Consider the following 20,947-nt stretch of genomic DNA (forward strand, 5'->3'; position numbering starts at 1 on the left):
AGAGACAGGCAGTGGAGCTGGAACTGCTTCTTCCTCCAGTCTCCGCCATGTGCAGGGGAAACACACCACCGAGTGCCGGGCCCCTCATCAGTTTTGGTTCCCGTGGTGACCCGTTCTGGTTTCTTGGCGTGTCAGCACTTGCCTGATAGGACAGGTGGGAACAGGAGACCTGCGTCATCACGGATGAGGGTTTTTCCTAAACTCTGCATTGTCGCCCTGACAACAGAGGCCTCGCACACCTGTGGCCGGCCGCCGCTATCTGACCTCTCTGATACTCGGAGCTGCTCACGTACTTCTCACCACGCTGAGGTGGGGACTGATAACAAAGTAGCGCAGAAGGCAGCGTCTCTGTGCGCCTCAGCTTTGAGAATGTAGAGGTCAGAGGTCAAAACTCCAGCGACACTTGCTTTTTTTTTTTCTTTTTCAAAATCACATCTTACAACCTATTACTTTTATATGTAGAGCATGACATGAATGAAACTTTGCATCTTGCTGGAAACGCAAAATGAATTATTCTAGTTATTCTAGTTCTTGTCATGATTCTAGTTCTTGTCATGATTCTAGTTCTTGTCATGATTCTAGTTCTTGTCATGATTCTAGTTCTTGTCATGATTCTAGTTCTTGTCATGATTCTAGTTGTTCTTGTTGTTCTAGTTATTAATATCCGGTCGGATCGTTCAGTTCAAATGATGAAAACAATTCAAGATCCTGATCAACGTGTGAGATGAACCAACGTTGTCTTAAAGCTCCTCAGAAGCTGACGTGCGTTTCATGATAAGAGGCGGGGAAATTTTTGTGTGTGTGAGTGGCAGGATATTAGCTTCCTGTGATAAAGATCTTAAAAGATCTCTCATTTTAAATATTGCTTTTGACTGAAAACAACATCTAAGGCCTCCCACAACTCCACTCACTGCCAGCGCATTTCTGACACTGATTTGTCATCGCCGACTTCCGACATTTGCTCAGTTATCCGGTGAAAAACACCGCCGAGGCCGTAGCTCTGACAGCCCTGCAGCTGCGATGGCGATCAAGCTCAAAGTCAAGGTGGTGATAACCAGCGTGAATGTGTCTCAGGCTGAAGTCAGCGGGGTGTGAAAGGAACTTCCTGTGTGTTGCTTACAGTTCACACACAGAAGAGGGAACACAAAGCAAGATGTGCATTGGTGCGTTGGGTTTTAGTGCTAAAACTCCTAGCCTGACAACTGTTAAAAGCACTTGTGCGTAACTCAGTGGTCAAAGTTCCAGCGCCGCTTGGCTCTTTGTTAGCATGATTGTGCAGAAACTTGGTGGAGGAGTTTGGCGGGGCTGCGTTGGCCTTCTGAACGTGGATCCAGCACGGGAGCGTCTGCCTCTTGTCGCACACTGGCCCCAAAAATGGCGGTCAATGGCGCTATGGAAGGTATCAGATTGACTGGCAGTGACAAAATATCCATAAGGGAAGCCACTGAGACGTGTCTGGACCAATAATGAAGAGATACAACCACACACGTCCCGTGTGCTCATCTGACAGCGAGGCTTTGTTCTTTTGATGAGCCTGCTTGTTTTAGTATTGTTTCACAACGCTGGAGTGGGTTTTTTTTTTGGTCTTTTTTTCTATTCTATTCAAGACATTGGGCTCGTTGGTGGGCTTCTCATGGGGGGACCTGGGATGAAGGCGTTTGAGTCCCTGTTTGTACGGAGTCCCCGTCTTCCTGTCAAATGTTGCCGGGCGGCAACGATAATGGCGGCTTCTGAAGGAAAGACCCGAGTCAATTACTTTAAAAGTACCACAAACATCCACTGGGGGATCAACTGAAAAGGTTTAGATGGTCAAGGGTCAGCAGGGGCCCCTGTGTGATGTGGCACCTCCAGATGTTTCCTCAAACAAGTGAAAAAACAACAACAACAAAACGGAAAAACCCCAGCTCATTCATCAGTTATTTTCGGTTCGTGCCTGTCCTCCCCACCAGAGATGAACGCGGCCGTTACCTTCTGTTGTTCCTGTAAAGTTAACACCAACGGATAAATCTGCACTAAAATATCCCGGCGTCCGTGCGCTGCAGTGTTGGGCCGCGGCTCGCAGCACCTCAGTCCTAGAAACTGATGCAAGTCTGCTCCCCGTTCAGACGCAGAGGGATGAGTCACGGTGAAGCGTCAGCCTGGATCCACAGTGAGACCTGCCACCGACGCCGGCTGTCGCCCAGAGTTTAACCTCTGCTCTTTAGAAGGCAAAGCGAGCGGGAGTTCCTGAAGGATGTCCTTTGAAAAACTCACCCTGATAAAAGTAAATTGTTCACGTGAACTTTTGGTGAACTCCTTTTGGTTTTTTTCCCTCTTGCGGAATGGTACGTTCTGCTGAGCCGTTTTATTTCTGGAAAGAAGAAGTACACAAAGTTTTTCAACAAACTTGAGGAGACTTCCGTTAAGTCTTGAGCTGACAAACCTTACTTTTGCCTAAGTTCGTCACGCCCCTTCAGGCTGAGCGTTTATCAGTCAAGGGTATTCCACTCTGCTTCAGTTTCAGAGAGCAGCTCATGATGGTAGCTGGCCTCACGGCACCAGTCCACAGTCTTGGTCTATCAGGGTTCTGCTCAGTCCCAGGGTGGGATCATGGTGGCTTCTGGACATCCATCTGACTTCTTAAACTCAGAACACCACACCCTAGCCGCTCTCCTCGGTGAGTAGACTATACATTTTACTCTTAATTCTTTTTTTTTAATCATGTGTTGGTTATAAGCTAAAAAAGCAAAGCATTGCTTGTTTATACATTTTTTTCATTGTTCCTATTGTTAGGGTTTTGTCTTTAATTATTAAATTATAGACTGAATCCCTTTATTTTATCCCAACATCTGTTTTTTCTTTAAAGAAGAAGAAAGTTCTGTCTTTAGCCAAAAAGTTGTTTGTTTTTCTTCACTCAAATGTAACACAACCATTTTTAGGAAATGTACTTATCGTCCATCATTCCCGGATCCAGATCCTTCTCTCCTCTCCATCGTTAGCTTAGCACGATGAATGGTAGCGGATGGGAAGTGCTAGCATACGCTCTCTGACAAGGCGGCCGTGATTAATTGCAGCAGTCGCTCCTCTGTTTGTCAGTAAAACTTTATGACTTTGGCGAAAGTTACAACGGAGCTTTTGAGGCGCTACGTCAGGAACGTTCCACAGCCGCTACGACACACAACCCGTGTTTTATCAATGCAGACGAGGAGAGGTGCGTTTGATGACTTTTTGACAGAGGTATGCTAACACTTCCCATTCACTCGCACTCATTGTGCTAAGCTAACTAGCGTCAGCCGACTAAAGCCTGATTTATGCTTCTGCGTCGTGGCGACGCCGTACCTACGCCGTCAACGCAGACCCCTACGCCGTAGCCCGACGTGCACCTCCAAAAAATCCTGACGTCGCGTCGACGCGTAGTGACGTGAACGTCAACGGGCTGTGATTGGTCCGCTCACACGACGTTTCCGGTTCAGCACAACAACACCGCCATTTTTAAAGTTTCTGTGGTGAGAGCAACACGCAAAAATAAAAATGGACCAAGCCGAAGAAAGAGTTATCGAGGAGGTTCGCAAGTATGACCACCTTTACAACTTCCATTGTTGTCTCTGTCTCTGACCCATGTGCTATGACCGGAAGAAAACTAAGGAATTCGACAAGAGTCCCCCAAAACCATACGAAGATAAAGCCACACCCCTCTAGTGGCTTGGCGGTGAATTACAGAGCAACGCGTTCCCTCGACGCAGAACTATAAATGCGCAATGACGACGTAGGGGCTACGGCGTGGGTACGGCGTGGGTACGGCGTCGCCACGACGCAGAAGCATAAATCAGGCTTAAAGCGGCGGAGGCGAGGGAAGCGTCTCCGCCTTCCCGTCTGGCTCCGGGGACGACGGACAGTAAGAGCGTTTCCCCAGAGGTCTGTGCGTTTCTTGAGTCCATCTTCCACTGGGAGTCAAGGTGCGCTTGTCTTCACCTTTAAGGTTTGATTCTTGCTTACCACACGACCTCCTCCTGCCATGTCCGGGCAGCGACAGGTACGCTTACGCTTCTTCTTCTTCTTCTTTTTTTTTGGGGGGGGGGGGGGGGGGGGTAAAACGAGTTTGGTGTGTGTTGCTGCTTGAGCATGCATGAGAAACCACCTGGAAATCATCTCCGCTGAAATCTCATTCTACAGTTTCAGCGAGCTGCACGTCAGCGGCCGTTTCTTCCGACTCTGAGCGCTGCCAGCCTCATCCAGGTGATTAAAACGCCTCTGTGACGTCTTCCTTCAAATCGTCCACCATCATTCAACCTTTTAAGTCTCAAACCCCACCTTCCAGATGGAGTCCGGGACTTAGACTGTTACGGTAAGCTCAGTTCGCATTACTGCTCGTGGACGCCTGGGAAAAACACGTCCACAAAGACGTACAGACTCGTCGTGCAGCAGAGGCAAGTTACACTCAGCAGACGTCTTTCTCTGACTGTCACGTTTCCCCCTTTTTAGTTCATCAACATTTTGAATGTAACCACGAACAACAGCCTTGTAATAACTTCGTCCTTCATTTTTTTTTTTTTTTTTTTAGTAAACGTAACAGAGAAACCTGCAAAGTGTACACCTCCACTGAAGTCTCGTCAAAAATCAGGATATTTGGGAATTTCAACGTAAACGCCGAGGTTTACGAGCACAGTGAGACAAGAAATTGCTCAAAAGCAGGTTTCAGAGGTTCCTTGAAGGGTGAGCCCGCGCTCATTTGGTGTCTTTTTTGAAATGATTTGAATAAGAAGTATTTTTCCCCCTCATTTTTTTCTGAATTATCTGTACTTCAGTGCGATGTGGGCCGCCTCTTGGCGTGAATTTCAGCCGCCGCTCGGGGAGCCTGGACGTGCGTGTGAGCTGGCCGCCGGACGAAGCGAGGCACATCAAGAAATACTCAGTGAGATACAAAGCTCCGGGCGGCTCAGAGTCGTGGAACCAGGTCAGCGTCAAGGACCAGAACTCACAGAACCCAGTCAGAACCTCAGCACTTCTTAAGTTTCAGTGCTGAAGAAGGAAAATGAATCCGTGAGGACGGAAAACATCAGCAAGTCTGCTCTAGACATGAGGGGACTAGTTAGTTAACCTTTAGTAACCTCATGTGTCTACTAGTAGTTTACGAGCAGTGTTCATGTTCCTCACTTTACAATCAGGGTGTTGATAGGTGGTGATTTACGCTTCGCCAATGCTCATCCGTCACTCCCACACACGAGTAAGCAGGAACTCCTTGATGGTTCTGAGTGGGTCCTCGTGGTGACGCGGCTTTGCCCAGTAAATCAAGATCTTCATTGTGGAAACAGACCGGGGACACGTTCTGGAGACACGTTCCGTATCCACGCGCTGCTCGTTTCACTTTCCTCAGCAAATTTCAATGGTTGAGATCTTTTTGAAAGAGGAAGCAAAGAACAGCACAAGAACACCAAACGCATACCAGCAGCAGCAGCATCAGAAGTATTTATACACACACACACACACACACACACACACACACACACACACACACACACGCAGGCCCAGAATGTTCTGCTGTCTTGACATCCAGAGTGTGTGCCGGGTGAGAAGGTAAAACCCAGCTCGCGCCGTTCGGTTCCCTCCAGCTTCTGACAGCACATCCATGCCGGGTCCTCAGGACGTTCCCAGGTGGCCACACTTGACTTCTTTGGGGGTTTGTGGGATTTTTTTTTTTTAAAGGTTCTCCAGGGAATATTCTAGATGAAATGGAAATGTGTAGGGAATATTTTTGGGGGAACATTATACATGGTGTTCCGTAAAGGTGTACTGTAGAAAGTCCCTGTAACGTTACTTCCTGTAAAGTCCTGTAAATGTTCTGGGAAGGTGAAAACTGAGTTGTCAGTTGGTCTACGAAAGGTTCCTATAATGTCCCAACAGGTTCTGCAATAATTCTGGGAACATAGGGGGAACATGTTGATAATGATCCCCACATATTCCCAGGACATACTGAATGTTCTCCCAGCGAGTAACGTTCTCCTACCCTTCAAAGAACTGAGTGAATGTTGCAGGGTGGCATAGTTCCCACCCACAGGGCTGTTCTCAGGGAACGTGTTCCTTTTAAGAAGTCCTGGGAACATTTTCATACAGCCTATAGAGAACCGTGAGGGAACGTTCTCTGTTCAGTCATTTGAATGTCAAATAAACTACAATTTGCTTTGTGTACGGTGTGAGCGTGGATTCAGAACATGGACTTAGAACATAGCTTCAGAACTGAGATTGAGAATGTAGATTGTGAATGTGGACTTAGAACATAGCTTCAGAACATAGCTTCAGAACATAGTTTCAGAGCGGGGATTCAGAACGTGGATTCAGAACATGGACTTAGAACATAGCTTCAGAACATAGCTTCAGAACATAGCTTCAGAACACAGTTTCAGAGCGTGGATTCTGAACGTGGATTCAGAACATGGACTTAGAACATAGCTTCAGAACATAGTTTCAGAGCGGGGATTCAGAACGTGGAGTTGGAACATAGCTTCAGAACGTAGCTTCGGAACGTGGATTCAGAACATAGATTGTGAGCGTGGATTCAGAACATGGACTTAGAACACAGCTTCAAAACGTGGATTCAGAACATAGATTGCAAATGTGGACTTAGAACATAGCTTCAGAACGTAGCTTCAGAATGTGGATTCAGAACATAGATTGTGAACGTGGCTTTAGAACATGGATTCAGAACGGATTCAGAATGCCCCTCAAAGTAGCTTAATCTGATAATAACCCGCCAGTCACAGGCCAGTAATTCTCCGACTCTGTTGTTCACAGTCACTGATGGGATCCCTGGACGCGAAGAACCGCATGGTGGAGAACCTGAACGCCTCCCTGGTCTATCTGGTGCAGATACGGTGTGACACCAATAAAGAGTGCACACAGTGTCTGTGGAGCCGCACCTACACCGTCCAGCCAGGTCTGCTTGTCTCTGTGGTCATGAAATAGAACCTGTTCTAGAAGCATCTGATCTGATGATCTAATCAAGTTCTCCTTCAGAACTGACAGCACAGCCTGCCATCATCAAAGTGGAGGATCGTGACCTCGCAGAGACCAAAGGCAGCAGGATGCTCTCTCTGACCTGGACGGTACGGCGCCGCCTTTTTTGTTTTGTCTTTCAGTTAGAAAACAGCGAGGAAGAGACGTGAAGCTAAAGTGGTGCTGTTTGTTAGTTTCGTGGCGGAGAGCAGCAGGACGGCTTCTCCGTGACCATCGAGAAGGAGTCGGGGGAGGGGGAGGGGCAGCAGTTCAACACCACCAAGCCTGAGATCAGCCTCATCCTCTCCTACTCAGCTTATCGTGTCAACATCAGTGCCTTCAACCGGGTCAGCGTCTCCCCCGCTGTGAGCCGGGCCATCCCCTCGGCAGCAGGAGGTGAGTTAACAACACGACCACACGTGGACATGGTAACCAGCCGCGGCCGCCACACCTCGCAGCTTTGATTACGACCCTGGCGCCAAAGTCAAAGGAAGCTGTTGTTGTGTTTGTGGCCCCTGCTGAGGGGGGGATGCTGCCGGCGCTGGAGATCCGGCTGTTAGCTGGCTTATGAAAACTAACCAGGCAGGACAGAAGCCACCGGGCCAAATCTGTGCAACCGAGAGAAAAATGACATTCTTGTACGTCGGCTTTTTGCGTTTACTGAAATTTCAGCACCTTTGGAGACGCAGAAGTTTGAATTTGTCCTTGCAGACATGAGCGGCGGGGAGCTGAACGTGACCACCGACAAAAACACATCCTTTACGCTCTACTGGAAAGACAATCTCATCAAAAAGTACATCTGTTACTGTGCCGAGTGGAGCAGAAAGGGGCACAGAACGTGGTTCATGTCCTTTTACCAGAACAAGAAGAACCAAAGGACCTTGTCCGGGTTACCAGGTGAGTAGAGATGTTTGAAGTGCTTCATTTTGTACCTCTTGAGTAAAATCCATGCGGTGGTTTCAGAGCCGCTGGAGCCCTACACCCGATACAACATCACCCTGCACGCACGACCAGACCGGGACACCTGCAACCTGAAGCGCATCAACAACAGCGAGAGCACCTATGGGAGCACTCAGTTCTACTTCCTGGAAGGATGTGCGTGGGTTTTTTTTCCCCCCAATTCCAGCTGGATTTAAAGGTTTGGGATCACCACTCGAACGCCAGTCTGACTGACCGCTGGCGTGTTCTCACAGCTCCCCTGAGCGGTCCCGCAAACATCACCGATCACAATGTGACGCTGACTTCCATGGCGCTGCAGTGGTCGCCCATCCCGGAGCAGGACGTCCGAGGCTTCCTGCTGGGTTACGTCATCTACTACACCGCCTCCACCAACAGGGAGGCGCACAGGGAGAGAAGTAAGCGCCGCCGTTCCTACAACCGGTTTGTCTCAGTGCGAACGCTTGTGTGGTCGATCCCGATTCACCAGTGTGACACGTAACCACCAACCAAATTATCTACACAACTGCTGCGTCCACTGCAGGAGGGGAATTTACTGTGGAACACATTCAGATTTAACGCGTTGATGGTTCGGTACGTTGTGAGATGTAGGAGTGAGAACTGGTTCCCTCGCCTTGGTTCACCTGTGGGCCCTGAGGTACCTGAGCAGACGCGGCCATTATAAAGCATTTACGACTGGTACTACTGCGAATATGAATAACAAGAGAGAAGATGATGTCACGTCGCGTGTCGCTGCCTGGACGAGTGCTGGGGGGGCCAAGGAAAAGACCAGGAAGTTGTTTTCTGCTTCTGTCGTTGGATTCTCTCAATGATAAAAGTATTTTGAAATTCAGTGCAACGGAACGGCGAAGCTGCATTTCTCCTGTTGTCCTCACTCTTTGCTTGCAGACGTAACCGTGGCTCCGCACGTCCACAGCCATAAGCTGGAGGGGCTTCAAAGCGGCACCGTGTACCAGGTCCAGCTTTCAGGATTCACACGGGCGGGAATGGGCGTCCGAAGCATAGCGAGCCACTTCCAGACGATCCATCCAGGTCGTACAACTTTTAGCTGCCGGACGTAAAAGTGAAGTTCAAAGTTAAAGGAACGTCATCCTCACTTTTTGTCCCTCCTGCAGGTTATTTACCTCTCAGCACGATCATCACAAGCTTCTCAGTTGTGGTCATTCTGGTGATATTTACTACTTTAGTGCTGAAAAGGTAAACAGTCATACATACGCCGAGCAAGCCATCTTCCTTCCCAAGCGTCTGTAACCCAGTCTACTTATCCCCTCTGCCTCCTCCAGAGCGAAACCCTTCTTCTGGCCAAGCGTACCAAACCCACGGAACAGCCACGCCATACAGAAAATAGAGAGGCCCGCCGAACTGGTAGGTGCTACTGGACAAACTGAAGAAAGCAAAGGTTAACGCGGTAAACTGCTCATGTGAACCTTTTGGAAAAGAAATTGGTGTCCACCGGATGAAAATGCGCGGCTTCTTTCCCTCAGGACCTCCTGGAGCCCATCGCCCTGAAGGTGGAGGAGTGGGACACCAACAGCCTTCAGATCATCGAGGAGCAACCTGCCGTCCCCGTCAGCGCTTTACCGTCGGCCTTCTCTCTTCTCTGTGACACCGAGGGAGAAGAGATGAGTTGCGACAGGATCCAGACAGATACGGATGATGCCACTGGAGATACGACAACCAACATTACCGCAGACACGTCCTTAGATCTGGGACAGACCAACCTCCCAGAGGCTCCTTTGGCCTTCACGGGCGATTATACCACAATGGAGATGTTTCAGCAGGGCGTCCTGGCAAATAGGGCAGTTACTCAAGTCGTGCAAATTGAAGATATGGATTTTGCTGTGGTGAAATCAGGCTACGTACGGCCTTTTAGCTCCAGCCCAGTCCCAGACAACGAGGACGCGTCCCAGTTCTGTGGCATCCGTTTAGAAATGGACTTCAAGATGTGAAGAGCCAGCCATGTTTCTTCTCAATGGAAATCCTGGTTATCAACACTTCAGAGTTTGTCAGTCACTTGCCGACGTCTCGGTGAATCTAGAGATCAGAAAGTGCTAGCCGCGTTGCTAACGGTGAGAAAACCCAAAAGCCGGGTTCGGACTTCAGGCTACTCTTGATTCGTTTTTTTCATATTGCATTTGTCTCAAATTCGATTATTTTCTGTCCCGTTGTTGTTTGTAGATCGGATTTGTTGTGTCCTGACATCACTAATCTCTATCTGCAAAACATAAACTCAACAGTGCCGATAAACCACCTCCTAATGTGGTCCGGATCGGCACAGCGAGGTGGATCAGTTGGTGCCGTTAGAAGAAAAAAGCAAGACGGTTGCGGGTTGGAGTTCCGTGTGCAGTTTGCTCATCCGCCCCCTGGGTCTGCGTGGGTTTTGTCAGGTTCACGCTTCCGTCGGTGCCGGCCGAAGATCCTCACATGGCCGCTGAAGGTCTGTAGAAAACGTGTTACAAAGGAGGATGAATTTTGCTGCTAGTGTGATAATAAAAACATATTTGCAAAAAAAAAAAACAAAAGAAAAAACAAAAAAACAAGATTTCAAGGATTTTTTAGGGGGGGATTTCCAAAAAATTCTAAAATGAGTCTGGATACAATCTGGATGTGACAGAAACCTGATGATGCAGTTTGAACAAGACCTTTAATTAAATGCAGAACGACACAAAACCTTTCTTGACAACCTCTCAAACGCACCGTACGCAAACGGTCCACGCCTTCATGCAGTCGTTTGCTCAGAAATCCACCGAGACTTGGATTCATCCCGACCGTATTGGGCTGACACACCTGTCAGCACCGGGCAGCCATTTAGACTCAGATTAGACCTTCGTAGCGCTTCCCTGTAAATTTATGGGAATTTTTCTCTTTCAGGTTACAGAAACTGCAATGAAAACAAAAACCGGAAAGGCGAAGAATCATGAAAAACTCATTAGCAAGCAGACCCGACATGGGAAATGACAAAAACAAGGAATAGAAAGAAAAACTTGCACGAAAAGTCTCTTTATTGAGCTTTTTTTTTTTTTTTTTTTTAAATTTCCTCAGAACACATCAGATACAGTCAGTGACAAATGGAAGATCACGTACAAACACACAAGCTCTTTGAAAACGGCAAATAAAGACAACAATCCCACAGGGAGCAAACCATCAGACGTGGTGCTGTGCAGCGGACACTGCAATCAGCAGAGACGTGGAAATAAAAATAATAGTGGCAGTTGTGATGGAAATGTATACATAAAGAGAGAGAGAGAGAGAAAATAAAAGAAGACGACAATAAATACAGCAAAGACAGTTGTCAGGTCTTATTTATGAGTAGAACGCTCTAAAAGGGCCACATTGTTCCTCGCGCAATCCCGGCAACATCACCAACCGTGACAGAAGGAAACGGTACAACAAAGTAAAAACCACTGGGCTACTGCGGAACACGGATAGCTGAGAACACTTCGCTTTCATCCTCCGGAACAATAGTTTCCTAAGGATATTCTGCTAAAATCTTGGTCAAGGCACTTTTGACCCTGGCAGGGAGCTGGTTGACCTGTCCAATCACCGCCTCAACAACAGGAGCCAAAGACACGTCGGACCTGGTGGTTCACGTCTTTCAACGCCACAGCCACGAGTCGATTTCATTCATGAGACGATGGAGTTCACGCCCCCCCCCCCCCCCCCACACACACACACAGAGTGAGCCAGCAGGCAGAAAATGGGAAGTCAGCCATCAGCGGCACCCTGCCGCACCTCGTGACCCGTTTGCTGCATTAACTGTGATAACGTGAGGAACCCAAGCCAGCACAGCTGCTGAGGCCCACGCTCACTGTGTCAACTGCTCTCATATTTGCCTCTTTTTTGTGTGTGTGTGTGTGTGTGTGGGGGGGGGGGGGGTGTATAATTTTTTCCACTTGGTTCAGAACTCAGCCGTTGCAGGAATCAACCGCTTCCATCTGAAAACAAGAGCAGGAGAACTTAATGACAAAAATGAGACATTTGGAATAAAAATGCAAAAAAAATTCCATTGTTGAAGTGTCTTTAGGTACGACACAGGTCACTGATGGGAGGAGCTAATGGTCTTCTCCTACAGCGGCGGCCCTGCTTTTGTGCACTTGTTGATATTAAATGTTACTTTTTTTTTTTTGTTTCCTCCGCGAGGACTCGACATTTTAGAAATCTACCTCTGAAAAGAAACTCACAAATGAATGAGGCGTAATTCATGATATAAACATTTTATTACTGTTAGAGCTGCATGATGCTATGTGGTGACATTTATAAGAGGACATGGCAAAAATACCACAGTATGGCAAATACTTTGGGGTGTAAAATGCTTTTTTTCTTTCTTTCTTTTTTAAAAATGTGCATGATCGAGATGGAGGAATGGTGAGAAACGTCAATTAAAATTACCGGAGAAACGAGTACAAACTCTGTCCTTCTGGTGTACCGCTAGGATTATCCGAGGATGATGCTGAGTTCTTGTTACCGGGGAGACAAACTGTGTTGAGGTTCAGAGGCCCTGCAGCGAGTTCAGGAGCGTTCTAGTCTGCTGGGGGGCCCGCTGAGACCCTCAGCAGCCGTAACTCGCTGCAGACGCCGCGCTAGGATTTGTGTCCTTGGAGCAAATGACAAATGCAGGAAGTGGCATCTCTTGGTGATCTTGGCACCCCCCCCCCCCCCCCCGGCCTCCAGCCTGGGATGGAGCCACCCGTTAGGACTGGCTTGATGTCCTCTGTCCACAGTAATGTATTACTTGTACATCATTTTGCAATCCAACATGAAACCATCAAGAAGTTGTCTGTATTCAAAGGTTCATTCACGAACCTGCACCACGAAAACCGAAGGTGGGACTGACGGTGCCTTCACACCTCCCTTGTTCAGTTTCCCCCCTTAAAGTGGTGCCTTTGGACACGCGTGAGCACAGAAATCGTACTCAGGCGGGCAACCGCGTGGTTTCCCAACACTCCCAAGAACACCCAGTTTGTGTTGGGAACCTGATCAGACCCCCCAGCCCCCTGGACTGCAGCAGTTGGATTAGAAGAAGAAACGCCAGTACAAGAACGGACTAATTCCAACACAGGACCCTGTGTTTCCTCACTAGCTCCGCCCACACATGCACACACACACATGGGAGGGGGGGGGGGGTGGTCTTTTCAGCTGATTGGGATCAGAGCAAACCAAAAACCAAGGGTAGGTGTGACAGCACCCTCACTCTCCTGCTTGCTTGTCCTTCAGGTTGAACGGTGAAACGTTGTTCGAGTCACATGGTCAAGAACGTTCTTTACCAGAGGGAAACGTTTAAAAACCAGCTTGTAGAGCAGAGGAGGAGGAGGAGGAGGATGATGATGGTGGTGGTGGTGGTGACGACGGGGGACAACAAGCTTCAGAGTTGCCGTAGAGTCACTTGGTGCTGTTAGCACCCATCGATGAGTTCCGCTCATGGTGAGTCTTGTAGCTGCCGTTGTGCTGGGTGAAGGGCGATGACGTCATCTCCTCGCTGGGCGTCGCCGAGCCTTCTGGGTCGCTGTCATATTCTTCCTTTGCTTGCCGGTTAAAGTCCCTTTCCACCTGAAATGACATTGTTCAAATGAGTCCTAATCAAACGCCATCAGCTCACTGGGTGGAGGAAACGAGTTCGGCAAAATTTACCTTTGAAAACAATCTCCAGCTTTTCAACCTGGTGCTCTCATTTTCCAGATTTTTACGTGACCTAAATGCCACCTTGTGTTGCTACGACAACGATTCCTTCCCAGCCAACAGCCACAAAAGCGGCTCAAGCTCAGACTGGACACACCCTTGACCATATCACACCTAGCAACTGGAGGTGACACCTCTGGAGCTGCATCACCTCATATCGCTCAATTTAGATTTCCGGTTGCAGCGAACGCCAACAGCCAGCAGACTTTCCATAATCGCCTGTTTTGTTTGTCGACTCGATCTCCTATCTGTTGGCATTTTGTTTTTTTCTTTTCTGAACACCTGAATGTTCGGATGGCGTTCCAAACGCGGCCAGAACCCGTTTATAAGACGACTCCTTCCTTAGAAGGTCAACGGGGGGGCCTGAGGACGCTCCTGGAATATGATCACCTGCCACCAGTAATGATGTCACCTGCCTTCGTAGGAAACGCCTCTTCCTCCACTTTCTCAACCAATTCTGATGTTTTAGCGCAATAAAGCTCGGCCAGCAGGGGCTTCTCTGCCTTCTCTGGTAGCGGCGGATCAGAATGTGCACAGGCGAGTGTTGCTTGGGTGAATTTTCCTCAAGTATGAGCTTTATTACCTTCGATGGCTTGGCCTTGCCTTTTATCCTATCCTCGTCTTTGCGGCTCCTCTTCCTGGATGTGGAGCGCTCCTTCCTGTCCCTGCTGCGCTCCCTCCTCTTGTCTTTCTTACTTCTGTAAGGAGCCAAATAAAGTGTCAGTCACGGGAATAAAGTTACCGAATCAAAAGTGCTGCCCTTTTCCGTGTCTCCAAGCACGAATCCGTTTGTGTTAGATGAACCTTTTCGGTGACGGCGATCTGGCTTTCCTCGGAGGGCTTCTGGAACGCTCCTTACTCCTCCTTCTGTGGCCCCTGAGAGCAACACCTCATCTGGATTAATTCAGTTTTTTGAGAGCAATATTGATCTGGCTAAAGAAGGAGCGGCACCTCCAACTTATCGCTACTAAATAAACCTTCAGTGCACAACGTAAGACACAATCAACCTCTCCGACAGCTGGAAGAGAATCTGACCAATGCCGGGTTATTATACAGCAGTGGCTCTATAGAGGCGGTGGCGAGTGCGTGTTGTGTGTCATCAACACACCTCGAGCGACTACCGCTGCGTCTTCTGTCTTTAGAGCGAGAGCGCCTCTTGTGGGTGCTTCGGGAACTGTGAGCGTCATTCCTGGGCCACGCCTTCTGAGACGGTCTGCTCCAAGAAGAAGAAGAAGAAGAAGAAGAAGAAACTCCATAGCCATCAGAACATCCCAGCACCACGCGGGTGGAAGAAATTCCCTCCAACAGCCTTCAGACGTTGTTCACCTGTGTTTCGAGCGCGACCTTTTCCTGTGTGTTCTCGAGTGTGAACTTGAGCGCGACCTTGAGGGCGACCGCTGTGACCTTCTCGACCGGCTGGTGTAAGGCTTCTCTTTGTCTGCTGGAGTAAAAGCAGCCGTTAAGGCATCACAACCGGACACGAGGGTTCTCCTGAGGCGTGAAGCAGGTCCTGATGTGGTACCTGGTACGATGGCAGCAGCGATGGTGGACTGGGCCTCCCTGACCCGCTTCATCACACTTTCTAACTCCTTAGCAGCGGCCTGTGGTGTGAGTTCTGGGGGTTTCACGATGGCGTTGTTGGAATGATTGACCCTGCAGGGAACAAAACAACATCAATGAGCCACTGAGAGGTACTGCGCGCTCAGAAGCAACGTCAACGTCTTCACCGGCGCCACGTACTTCAGGGGTCTGTCTCCAAACATGACTCCATTGAAGGTCAGAGCTCTGGCCACCGACTCCTGCTCGACGAACTCCACGAAGGCGAAGCGTGTTGGCTGAGTCTCGTCTCCGGCCATTCGCACAAACTTCACATCTCCCACCTGCTTGAAGAACTCCAACAGCTGCTCTGCAGTGGTGGTCTGTGGGAAGGAAGAGTGCATTTTTTGGTGACAAAATGTAAATAAGGGTTTCATCGTCTCCCTTGGGGGGGGGTTGACCTTTAGCAGCATCCAGTGGTCAAGTTGACGACTGCACCCAAGTTAATACCCCTCCCTTCCACTCATGTAGCCCTGCGGATAGACAGATTCCATCACCTGTGAGTTCAAGTTGCCAACATAGACAGTCCTCCTGATCTCATCGATTTTGGACGGATCCACATTTCCCATGAGGGGGGGCTGGGAGTGCACCGATGCCGCGGGGTCCAGGCTCGCGGATATCCGATTCACTAAGGGAAGGTTCAGCTGCAGGTGTGCGACAGGACACGCGTCAGCTTCAACTTGCATGAGAGACACAACTACAACACAGGGGAGTGACAAGATGCTGACTCACATTCTGAAGCGGCGCTGGAGCCGGAATTGGTAGCAGTCCTCCGCCAGGAATCAGACTGGGCACGGGGGCGGCAGGTGCCAGAAGTGACAAGGCTTTGGCCTCTTCTGGAATCTTCCCTGCAGGACAGAAGCAAATGTTGGCGAAGGCAATGGAGGAACGTTTCTCTCTGTCTCCTCTATGTCTGCACAATTAGCCCACTGTATTCTAGAGAGAAAGAGAGCATACAATTCCCAAAAACTGCCTACAAGGTTTCTACTGTCTACCCATGGTATACTGGAGACCGAGCATCCTACCTTTGGTTTCATTAAATTATTCTTCTCAGTCAAGTTGAATTATTATTGTCAACAAAATCTTTTACTTTATTTTTTCCACAAAAAAAAAAAAAAAAAAAAAGATCATTGATTTTTGTCCTTGGTCTCTTTTTATAGATCAAAAAGAAAAAAAAAGAAAAAAACACAATGCAGAGAATGAGTCAACACTTTGATGCATGGGTCACCTGTACTGGAAACATATTGGTCATGAACCATGCGATATCAAGCATGGGCGCTTTTCCGTGGGGGCGATCGTTTCGCAGTGTTGGAAAGGTGTGCAACACAAGACAACCCCAATGGCTGCATCACTAATAGCACACAGAACATCAGATACAGAAAAGAACAACAATTTTAAGAACTGTGGGAAATGTTAGCCAAGACTATTAAAACAACGAATTTCTTTTTTTTGGAATTGTGCTCATTCCACTCTGGATTATAATCTGCTGCTTCTCTTGCTGGAGAAGAAACAAAACTACACATTCACTTCACTACAGCTGGAGGCTCTGAGCGTGAATTAGCATACGTTTAACATGTCAGGTTTCCTTAACACCACTGATGCCGTTTCAAAACAAATAACGCCAAAGCATTAATGCATGGGTTTGTTAAGTGGTGAATGTCTCCGTTGTTATAAAATACTAAACATCCACATCAGATCTGTAGTGAAGTCATGTGAGCGAAAACTCTTGAATGGTGCCTCTTACTGTGTACGAGGCCCCCTGGTGGTCACAAACAGAAAACAAGCGTGTTACCACAATATAGAACTCATTCATTCTGATTAATCAGTGGCCAGCAGATAGAACTTGTCCCCACGCTACGATGAGGAACGATAACTTTTTCAACACTTAATTGAAATTTGTCAACGAGTTATAGTTAGCATCCATGAATTAATCAAAGCGTAGCGATGAGTGGCCGCAAAATAAAGCGTAGGAACAGGTTGTATCTCATTGCCACATATTCATCCAAACCTGGAAACAAGCTATTCCTTGTCGCGACAAATGAATCAAAATGTGAGAACGAATCATATCGCCGTCACAGCGAGGGAATGAGTTCTATCGCTTGCCCACACATTGATAAAAGTGTGGGGGAACGGAGGAAATTCTCTCAGCAAAAAATGAAGCGTAGGGAACTGTGGCCAGAAACCGTCGGGATTCGTTATATATTGTGGCAACAAAATATGAATTTTTTTTTCTCTCTCTATGGTCACTTGGGGGCTACGTAACTTCAGACTTCACAACAAAAAAATGCATTTAAAAAGAGTCCAAGAGAAGTTTATATTACAGGGTCTCACTTCTAGCCCATCACTATGCCAACAGGATTAGGACAAAAGAGTCAAGTGTTAGTGATCCTCCTAGCATCCCATGTGTGATAAACATCCCACCGGCATGCCGTAGCAACCTGGACAGAACTCAATCACACACAAGCTGCAGCTGTAGCAGAAGAGAGAGAGGGGGATGGGGTTTGGACAATAATCAAAACAACAAACCAAAATAACAAACATAAACACAACGCTAGAGATAACCAATACTGCAGTTTCTAGATAGAGACAGGAGAGAGTGGACAACATAGGATAGTATGAAAGGAAACAAACCAAAATAAAACCAAAATAAATAAAAAGAGACAAGGTGTCCATCTTGGAAGGTTCAGCGGGCTATTCTCCTGGTCACATCCCCCCCTTGAAGGCTGCGTTGGCCCGATCGGGGATTGTGGCTTGGAAAACAATGCCTGACTCAGGCTAGTGTAGTGTAACAGCTGGGCCAGTCTAGTCATCTGATATGCACACATAATCACACAGAAAAAACATACAAAACCAAATTAATAAACTCAGTAGCCATCTAGCACCAAGTCAGCTGGACAAAAGCATCAAGTTAGAGGTGATATCATTTTTTTTGACTGTACACAAGGGAACAACAGTGGCACCAAAAGGGGGGAAAGGGGGGTGGGGGTGGGGGTGGGGGGTTTAAAGCAAAGGGAGCACCAAAAATGAGAGAGAGAGAGAGAGAGAGAGAGAAGGGATTCAGTTAGCTGTGTTGCTATTTCCTGACTTCCGCTTATCAAGTAACAGGTGACGGCAGTTCTACAATGAAAAACTACGCGAGCTAGAAGGGAAGCCGGTGTTCACAGTGAGAGCTGATGCACCGTTAGATATCAAGAGAGTTCAACATACAGACAGGTGACAAATTAAAGGAAAAACCTGGACGAGGTGAGATGCGGAGCTTGATTTTGGATTGAGACGAAGAGGGAAATATTCAAGAGGCTTTGAGATACACGCTCCATTTACAAGTGCTGTTAGAATGTGTTCAGGAGGTGGTTTTTGGGAATCAAACAAAGGTGTTTCGTCTTATTAGTCTAGAATTTGACAGAATTTAAAAGATTACTCCACCTTCCTGCCATTTGACAATCGCTTTAGGCCACTTTGCTAATATTACAATTTGTTTTTGCAGCCCAAATAAATTATGAAGACCTAAAAGCATGTGTGTATTGCAGTACTGGGGCTGCTAGCAAGTGGCTAAACAAGACTACAAACGTCATCCCGCTGACAGCAGGCGAAGCTGGTGAGGTGATGCTGCAGTCAGCTGCTGCTGGCTTCCACTGACTTCGTTCATTCGTGTCATTCATCCTGCTGTGTTTGTACGCCTCAACTTTTTCCTGCAATAACCCCAAATCCAACGTAAAAATCCCATTAGCTTTAGGGTGCAGAGAACTCAAGGTGATGCTAAATTCTGTTTTAGCCAACAAACATGTCATCCCTTGCAGCTCTGGATAGCAGTCTCAGGAAATGAACCCCAGTATGGCATTATAAGATAATAACTATTATAATTATCACCACTTCCACGTCTATCCTTGTGGAATTGGTCTCCTCATCTTCAGGGCGTGAGGGGTCACTAACATCATCTCCGTTCCTCCTGCTTTTTGAAGTCACCACATGTGAACCTAACTGCACCCATGGGAGATGCAGTACCCCCCCCCCCCCCCCCCCACACACACACACAAGCACCTCCATCATCATCCCAGCACCACATCTCCCTCAGGACCATGCACACTGAAGGTGACCACTGACAATGTTATTTTTTCTTTCTCTCCTCCCTTTAATTTGTCACCTGTCTGTAGCTCTGCAGTCGTTGGTAGTAACCACCTTGTGACACCTATCAGAACCCTTGACTGGGTGCTAAGGGAGAAATTACCTAGCTAGGTTTAAAGTGAGCTGAACATATCAAATCTGAGCGGCACAGTTTGCCAATCTTCCATGCGAGTTAAAAAAAAAAAAATTAATCATCGAACAAAAACAAAAGCAGCAACCATAGACCCAGAATTCAAACAAAACACCAAACATTGGATTTAAGGGGTGGTCATAGCAAGTCCTCTTTAATATCACGTATTTGAACGAAACAGTTAACACTCACCTTCTGCACATGGCACTACTATCAAGGCTCTGTCAATAAAAACAGTATTGGTGAGATGTTGCGCCACACCAACACTGGAAGGGTCTCGGTACTTTATATAACACACTTTGGACGAGAAAGACAGGGGGGCATTGCTGTGAAAGGAAAAAATACAGATGTGTTAGTTGGGAATTAAAAACAAAAACAAAAACCAAATACGGGACGTGAAAATACTAATAAGGACCGAAGAAAGGCCGCAGATCCGCGGAGTTGCCTAGCTGACCAAGCCGAGGAAAGTCGCACTTACTCGGGCGGATAGAGCCGCAACTCCTCGATGTCTCCCAGGAAACCAAACAGAGTGCGCATCTGCTCGCTGCTCACGGCCGAGGACAGGTTGGTGACCTGGACAACAGCAGTCCCGGGAATCCCGCTCATCACGCAAAACTATAAATGTTTTGCCAATCTTACAATGTGGTATTGCCCCGCAATTTTAATTCTAAATTATCTTTTTTAGTGCCGCATTCGGCTAGCAAGAGCGACAGGGTTCACCGGCTTCTTCTTGTTACAAAACACGTTGACCAACTTACCTCGAAGCGCACCACTGCCCCCCAGCGTCGAGGAAAACGCACTGCTACCGCAGTCACAAGAGTTACTGGACAGGTTTACGAGTAACAAATTAGGGTTCAAAGGTTTGTTTTCACTAACTTACCAGTGAACTGACGAGAGAATGAGCTAACTAACTAAAAGTGTCACCAAAGTTGCGACACGTCCTACTCACCAGCAAACGCAATATTTATTAGCTAATGGAGTATAAAAAAATATTATTTTAAATTCAATATTGTGGTTCTCGTCCTACAGATTTAAGACTACACTTTGCTTGATAGACCAGTGGCTTTTAAGTTTTGTTTTTTTTTAAATTGAAATTCACCTCCCATAATATGTTATAGCAGTAAATCCTTGTTATATTCAATGGTAACAAACACAGGATCTATTAAAACGAGAAGTTTTTTGTTTTTTTTTTCCTGTCAAAAATGTGACTGCTCGGCGGAGACCGAAATTGACCACAAATTTCCCACAGTTGGCTTCAAAATGCGAATCAAAGTAACCTCCTCTCAGGGTGATGGGAACTTTCCATGAGCACGTGATTGTGAGCAATTAAGCGGAGACGACTGAACTCCTCTGGCTCATACTGAGAGGTGGCAGTGCGTCAGTCCTCTTTCAGGCCTGAAGTTTGTTCGCTCAGGCCAGCATCAGAACAAAAACTCTTCTGAGGGCCTAGGTTGTCAAATAGCTGCGTAGAGTGACATCAAATTTGATCAACAACAA

At 47.5% G+C, this 20,947-nt stretch overlaps 2 protein-coding genes across 12 annotated transcripts; one reads left to right on the top strand and one right to left on the bottom strand.

Annotated features, from left to right (window-relative positions):
- The first annotated feature begins 288 nt into the window (after window positions 1-288).
- LOC147243687 (leukemia inhibitory factor receptor) lies at window positions 289-11,172 on the top strand. 4 transcript variants are annotated; one of them, XM_086186617.1, is made up of 17 exons: window positions 289-309; window positions 2,498-2,656; window positions 3,959-4,012; window positions 4,153-4,215; window positions 4,298-4,406; window positions 4,541-4,692; window positions 4,785-4,933; window positions 6,769-6,910; window positions 6,991-7,079; window positions 7,164-7,365; window positions 7,681-7,866; window positions 7,933-8,064; window positions 8,163-8,324; window positions 8,815-8,958; window positions 9,042-9,123; window positions 9,210-9,291; window positions 9,411-11,172. In XM_086186617.1, the coding sequence occupies exons 2-17, from the start codon at window positions 2,590-2,592 to the stop codon at window positions 9,873-9,875; spliced, it is 2,280 nt and encodes a 759-aa protein (XP_086042743.1). In that variant the 5' UTR covers window positions 289-309; window positions 2,498-2,589; the 3' UTR covers window positions 9,876-11,172. The 4 variants fall into 4 exon arrangements, 3 of the variants coding, with proteins under 3 accessions (XP_086042743.1, XP_086042742.1, XP_086042741.1); XM_086186616.1 differs by lacking the exon at window positions 289-309 and adding an exon at window positions 2,080-2,263; XR_015110309.1 differs by lacking the exon at window positions 289-309 and having other exon boundaries at window positions 2,296-2,656; window positions 9,411-10,363; window positions 10,798-11,172.
- Window positions 11,173-12,124: 952 nt separating this feature from the next.
- Window positions 12,125-20,202, bottom strand: srek1 (splicing regulatory glutamine/lysine-rich protein 1). 8 transcript variants are annotated; one of them, XM_086186624.1, is made up of 12 exons: window positions 19,643-19,776; window positions 17,830-18,131; window positions 16,427-17,668; window positions 15,931-16,046; window positions 15,696-15,842; window positions 15,343-15,521; window positions 15,125-15,255; window positions 14,929-15,043; window positions 14,711-14,815; window positions 14,407-14,478; window positions 14,186-14,300; window positions 12,125-13,473 (listed from the first exon to the last, which is right to left on the bottom strand). In XM_086186624.1, the coding sequence occupies exons 3-12, from the start codon at window positions 16,455-16,457 to the stop codon at window positions 13,306-13,308; spliced, it is 1,179 nt and encodes a 392-aa protein (XP_086042750.1). In that variant the 5' UTR covers window positions 16,458-17,668; window positions 17,830-18,131; window positions 19,643-19,776; the 3' UTR covers window positions 12,125-13,305. The 8 variants fall into 8 exon arrangements, with proteins under 8 accessions (XP_086042750.1, XP_086042749.1, XP_086042746.1 ...); XM_086186623.1 differs by having other exon boundaries at window positions 16,427-16,549; window positions 17,530-18,131; XM_086186620.1 differs by lacking the exons at window positions 16,427-17,668; window positions 17,830-18,131 and adding an exon at window positions 19,929-20,202 and having other exon boundaries at window positions 14,929-15,040.
- Between the last annotated feature and the right edge of the window lie 745 nt (window positions 20,203-20,947).

The sequence above is a fragment of the Aulostomus chinensis genome, chromosome 19 (assembly GCF_037954235.1).
Source record: "Aulostomus chinensis isolate RoL2024-O1b breed Wild chromosome 19, RoL_Achi_v1.0, whole genome shotgun sequence".
Lineage (NCBI taxonomy): Eukaryota > Metazoa > Chordata > Actinopteri > Syngnathiformes > Aulostomidae > Aulostomus > Aulostomus chinensis.